At 41.7% G+C, this 6,122-nt stretch overlaps 1 protein-coding gene across 6 annotated transcripts in view; it reads left to right on the top strand.

Annotated features, from left to right (window-relative positions):
- The window catches only part of FGF1 (fibroblast growth factor 1), a 109,828-nt gene extending 104,372 nt beyond the window's left edge, over positions 1–5,456 (top strand). For 4 of the 6 annotated variants that reach the window (XM_017872967.1, XM_017872970.1, XM_017872971.1 and 1 more), the window contains one exon: positions 2,161–5,456. In XM_017872967.1, the coding sequence (XP_017728456.1) occupies positions 2,161–2,355 (195 nt within the window). In that variant the 3' untranslated portion in view covers positions 2,356–5,456. The remainder of the gene's footprint in view (positions 1–2,160) is intronic. The other 2 variants (XM_017872968.1, XM_017872969.1) reach the window with 1 other exon arrangement.
- Positions 5,457–6,122: the final 666 nt, after the last annotated feature.

The following is a 6,122-nucleotide window of genomic DNA, read 5'->3' as shown; positions in this document are numbered from 1 at the left end:
ACACACACACCTGTTTTAGACCCAAATGCAATAAATATATTCTAAGATCTTGACGAATAGAAAGTTCAAAAACTGAGTTCCCCCTCCACCAACAGATTAACTACAAGTAAGCAAAATAGTGGTTGCTGGGTTTTTTCAAGTAACTGCACTCTTTAATTTGTGGCTGATTTTCAACTTAATAAATGTACAGCTGCACTAGGTTCTACTGTACAGGTATTCTTTTTTTTTTTTTTTGAGACGGAGTCTTGCTCTGCCGCCCAGGCTGGAGTGCAGTGGCCGGCTCTCAGCTCACTGCAAGCTCCGCCTCCCGGGTTCACGCCGTTCTCCTGTCTCAGCCTCCCGAGTAGCTGGGACTACAGGCGCCCGCCTCGTCGCCCGCCTAGTTTTTTGTATTTTTTAGTAGAGACGGGGTTTCACCGTATTAGCCAGGATGGTCTCGATCTCCTGACCTCGTGATCCGCCCGTCTCGGCCTCCCAAAGTGCTGGGATTACAGGCTTGAGCCACCGCGCCCGGCCTGTACAGGTATTCTTTTATCCACTTAACCAATCACCTTTCCATGGACATATAGGTTACTCCTAATCACTTGCCCCTAAAACCATTGGTTCAGAGACCATCCTCAAAAATACAGTTGTACACTTACTCAGCCATCTCCTAGGGGTAGATTCCTAGAAATGAAAGTGCTGAGTCAAAGGTAATACATCTTGTAAATTTTGATACATATTGCTAAACTGTCTTCAGAAAGTTGCCACTAATTTTTCTCGCCAACTGTACATGGCAGTGCCTAGTTCCCACATTCTAAGTCTTGCAAATTTTTTTTATCTTTGTGCAAATGTTTTTTTTAATCTTTGCACATAGGATAGCTAACATAACTACTTTTTAATTTGCATTTTTCTCATTAGGAATATTGAATGTTTTCATAGGTGTGTTGTTCATTTTTAAAACATCAAATAAAACATGACATTTTGATGATATCATAAGTCTATATCCATATAGCCTTATCTAGTCTGTATGTACATAAAGAGATGTAGGGGAGGATGCTCATCAGCGATTAACAGCTGCCTATATCTGGGTGGTGGGTTTTGAGATAGTTTTTTCTTTTTACAAAGTAAAGGTATGTTTTTAAAAGTACAATTCTTCTTGTAAGTAGCATTTTTGTTACCCTTTAGAGACAGGGTCTCGCTGTGTCACCCAGACTAAAGTGCAATGGTACAATGATAGCTCAGTACAGCCTCAAACTCCTGGGGTCGAGCAATCCTCCTACCTCAGCCTCCTAAGTAGCTAGGAGGACAGGCACACACCACGGCATCTAGCTAATTTTTTAAAAAAAATTTTTTTGTAGAGAATGGGTCTTGCTATGTTGCCCAGAGTGGCCTCAAATTCCTGGGCTCAAGCAATCCTCCTGCCTCAGCCTCCCAAAGTAGTGTGATTACAGGCATGAGCCACTGTGCCTGGCCACAGGTAGCATCTATTTATAAGATTCTTTTTATAAGTAGCAAAAAATAAAGCTATTTTCATTTAAAAAAAAATTTACATTCTAGGATATGTTTCATGCTTAGGATAAATTTTGCACAAGCATATCTTCATAACAATACACAAGCAAAATCCTGACATTGCTAGTGAAAATTACCAGGATAAAAAGGCATTTTAGCAGCTTTGTATTTATTCTTTAAGTCTAGTCTTCAAGTTAAAAGAACAACAACAAAAAAATTCACTACATCACAGTCTGGTTTTACTTATTTTGAATGTTTTCCATGGTCATGCCTGTGTGCCAGGCCACTACAGAGATGAAAGATCCAGCCCTGCCCTCAAGGTACTTACAGTCAAACAGGATGTCCCCATGGGAGATTCTAGAGTCCTGAGGACTCTTAGAAGTGTTCTTATCAGTAGCATCTTTATTACTTTAAAATGGATTTTAAATGGAAAGGGAGTTTACAATAACAGCAAATGCATACTGAAGGCTCTTTAGTGCCAGGTGCTGTTCTAAGTCCTTATGACTACCCTGTGAAATAAGTTCCACCATGACCCCAATTTTCCTGAAGGGGATACTGAGGCATGGAGAGCTTTAGTATTTTGCCCAATGTCATACAGCTAGTAAATGGGGACTCCCACGTGAAACCACTCACTAATTGTCCTACTCTCTTTTGGTTTTATCTTTTTAGCAGACACCAAATGAGGAATGTTTGTTCCTGGAAAGGCTGGAGGAGAACCATTACAACACCTATATATCCAAGAAGCATGCAGAGAAGAATTGGTTTGTTGGCCTCAAGAAGAATGGAAGCTGCAAACGCGGTCCTCGGACTCACTATGGCCAGAAAGCAATCTTGTTTCTTCCCCTGCCAGTCTCTTCTGATTAAAGAGATCTGTTCTGGGTGTTGACCACTCCAGAGAAGCTTCGAGGGGTCCTCACCTGGTTGACCCAAAAATGTTCCCTTGACCATTGGCTGCACTAACCCCTAGCCCACAGAGCCTGAATTTGTAAGCAACTTGCTTCTAAATGCCCAGATCACTTCTTTGCAGAGCCCTTTACCCCTGCACAGTTTAGAACAGAGGGACCAGATTGCCTCTAGGGGTCAATTGGCTGGCCAGTGTGGGTCTGGGTTTGGATCTCCCATTGCCTCTTGCAGGCTGAGTCCCTCAATGCAAAGGCAGGGCCAAATGAAGTGTGTTAAGGGGTCTGCTAAGTGAGTCATTAGTAACCGCACACTATTTCCCTCTACTGGGTAAACCCTGTCTGTGATTCCCCCAAACATCGGGCATGGCTCCTTTTGTCCTTTCTGTGCCCTGCAAATATTAGCAAAGAAGCTTCATGCCAGGTTAGGAAGGCAGCATTCCATGACCAGAAACAGGGACAAAGGAATCCCCCCTTCAGAACAGAGGGATTTAAAATGGAAAAGAGAGATTGGATTTTTGGATTGGATAACTTAGAAGGAGGACATCTCCATGCAGAATAAATGAAGAAAGGGAGGCCCAGTCGCAGGAAGGCAGAATACATCCTTGGGAGTCATTACCATGCCTTGACCTTCCCAGGGTTACTCAGCAGCAAAGAGCCCTGGGTGACTACAGGTGGAGAGCACTAGAAGTGGTTTCTTGATAACAAGCAAGGCTATCAGAGCTGGGAAATTCATGTGGATCTGGGGACTGAGAGTGGGAGTGAAGAGAAAGAAAGGGAAACTGTCTGAGGGGATATCATAAAAAGAGGATGATTTCAGAAGGAGAAGGAAAGAGAAAGTAATGCCACACATTGTGCTTGGCCCCTGGTAAGCAGAGGCTTTGGGGTCCTAGCCCAGTGCTTCTCCAACACTGGAGTGCTTGCAGATCATCTGGGGACCTGGTTTGAAGGGAGATTCTGATTCAGTGGGTTGGGGGCAGAGTTTCTGCACTTCCATCCGGCCCCCGGGTGCAGGTGCTGACGATACTGCTGCCTTACCCGCCATACGTAAAGGAGCAGGATCCTGGTCCTAAAGAGCGTTATTCAGCTGAAGCGTTATTCAGCTGAAGGTGGTTCAACTCGCCGAACCTCACCTGACCTCAACTCACCCGTAAAAACGCACACCTCATGAGTCTACCTGAGCAGTCAGGCAGCACTGACAGTAGTTATACCTGTACTAAGGAACATGATTTTAAGATGCTTTGGCCCAATGCCTATAAAATGCCCCTTTCAAAGATACACAAAAACATACTTCAAAAATGTTAAACCCTCACCAACAGCTTTCCCAAGAGACTTTGTATTACCATTACTTAACGCTTCCTGCTTAAACTTGACCCAAGTGGCTAGCAAATTAGAAACACCATTCATCTCTAACATATGATACTGATGCCATGTAAAGGCCTTTAATAAGCCATTGAAATTTACTGTGAGACTGTATGTTTTAGTTACATTTAAAAATATATAGCTTGAAAGCAGTTAAACTGATTAGTATTCAGGCACTGAGAATGATAGTAATAGGATACAATGTATAAGCTACTCAATTATCTGATACTTACATTTACCTATAAAATGAGATTTTTGTTTTCCACTGTGCTATTACAAATTTTCTTTTGAAAGCAGGAACTCTTGAGCAATGATAATTGTGAATGAAAATTGATGAGAGTATTAGCTCATGTTTCATATGAAATTGAAGTAATTGTTAACTAAAAACAATTCCTTAATAACTGAACTGTCATATTTAGAATGGAAGGAAAATGACAATTTGTTCAAAGCATAGTGCAATTGAAGAATCGACCCAAGTAAGTTGACATTATGGTTAATAATAGTATTTTAGATTTGGGCAGCAAAATGATTTCATAACATTTTTGTTTTTGTTACTTGGATAAGATCAATCTGTTTTATTTTAGTAAATCTTTGCAGGCAAGTTAGAGAAAAAGCAGTGTGGCTTAACATCTCTTTAGTATGAAGGTTTGACCAGAAAAAGATACTCAGAGAGGAAATCTAAGATAATTATAATGGTCCATACTTTTTATTGTATGAATCAAACTCAAGCATAACATTGGCCAAGGAAAATTAAATGCCATTGCTAACATGTGAAATGGAAGTCTGTGATTTCAGAGATGCAAAGCATTGTAGTAAAAACACCAATGTGACCTCGACCACCTCAACCCAGATACCATTCATATATCTGTTCAATGACTATTAGGTTGCCTACTTTGTGCTAGGCACTGTACTGGATACTGGGGACCTTGTCTGTCTGGTTTGCTGCTGTATCTTCTCCCAGGGCATTATATTTATGATGAAAGATGCTGTGGATTCAATTCTTTCAGTCAAGAATAAACACAGACTTTGTAGGTTCCTGCTGAATAAACAGCAAATCCCAGAAACCCAGATTTTGGAAGAATCAGCAACCCCCAGCATAAAATAAACCCCTCTCAAAATGTCAGAGGACATGGCAAGGTAAACTTAGCATTTTCAACTTTAGAACCGGATCAGCTTCAGGGGGACTGCTTTCAAATCAGCCAAATAGCCTGTCAGATCTAGAAGGAAGAGGTCGGTAGTTCCCTGCTCTGTTTTGAACATGCTCTAGTTCATTAACCTGGGGACATTCCCATTGCTGTCTTAAGTAAGTCTCATAGCCAGCTCCTGTCATGTGAATTCATTTTCGGGCCAGCTCTGAACAAAGCATCATGAACATGTGTGCCTTTGGTTGTTTGCAATGTGATGGTGGTAGAGGTAGGTATTGGTTTCCTTGGAAGGAATGATAAGAAAGATTCCTATGGCCAACAGTGAGTATGAACAAAAAACTGATTGGAGCATCAGCTGTTACTGAAGGTCCTTGCTTTATATCAGAGGCAACGGAACCCAAGTCTCCAAGTTGTCAGCCTTGAGTGTACTGCTGACAACTAAACTCACAGGCTGCAAAGCAGACCTCTGATGAAGACGCCTGTCATTTCACATCACTGTCTTTTTGTGTATCATAGTCTGCACCTTACAAATATTAATAAATGTTCCAATAACAGGTGATAATGCCTCTGAGTTTCTGAGCATCCTGTTGCCTCATCTTTCTATCAAAGGACTTCCCTGGCATCCCTGAGGTGTGGCTGCTTAGTTTTCTATACTTACCTTGTCACCAGATGTCAGACTTTAAAGGCTAACAGGGAATGCGAAGGTAGAAACATTTTTCAATGTGTTTGGAAACAGAAGGCAGTATGGGTGATCTCCTACATTTCTGTTAGGGTAATATACATATACAGGAAATCTGCCTCCTGAGGAGTCAGGCACCACAAATAACTCAGGTGAAACTTTTTCTTCTTAACATAAACCATGTAAAATTATGCTACTATTGTTGAGGTGACTGGCTGGTGCTTAGGCAAAGATATGATATGACCTGAAAACAACAACAACAAAAAACATTTAAGGACTTATTTACAATTTTAAGTCAATGGCAAGAGTGGATTCTTCATCTTTTTTTTTTTTTTTTTTTTTTTTTTTTTTTGAGACGGATCCTGGCTCTGTCTCCAGGCTGAAGTGCAGTGGCCGATCTCAGCTCGACTGCAAGCTCCCGCCTCCCGGGTTTGATGCCATTCTCCTGCCTCAGCCTCCCGCGTAAGCTGGGACTACAGCGCCCACGCGAACTCGCGCGCCCGGCTAGTTTTTTGTATTTTTCAGTAGAGACGGGTTTCACCATGT

The sequence above is a fragment of the Rhinopithecus bieti genome, unplaced genomic scaffold (genome assembly GCF_001698545.2).
Source record: "Rhinopithecus bieti isolate Rb0 unplaced genomic scaffold, ASM169854v2 scaffold_7438, whole genome shotgun sequence".
Classification (NCBI taxonomy): Eukaryota; Metazoa; Chordata; class Mammalia; order Primates; family Cercopithecidae; genus Rhinopithecus; species Rhinopithecus bieti.
The sequence above is the reverse complement of the archived record's forward strand: the minus strand, read 5'-3'. Positions and strand labels throughout refer to the sequence as shown.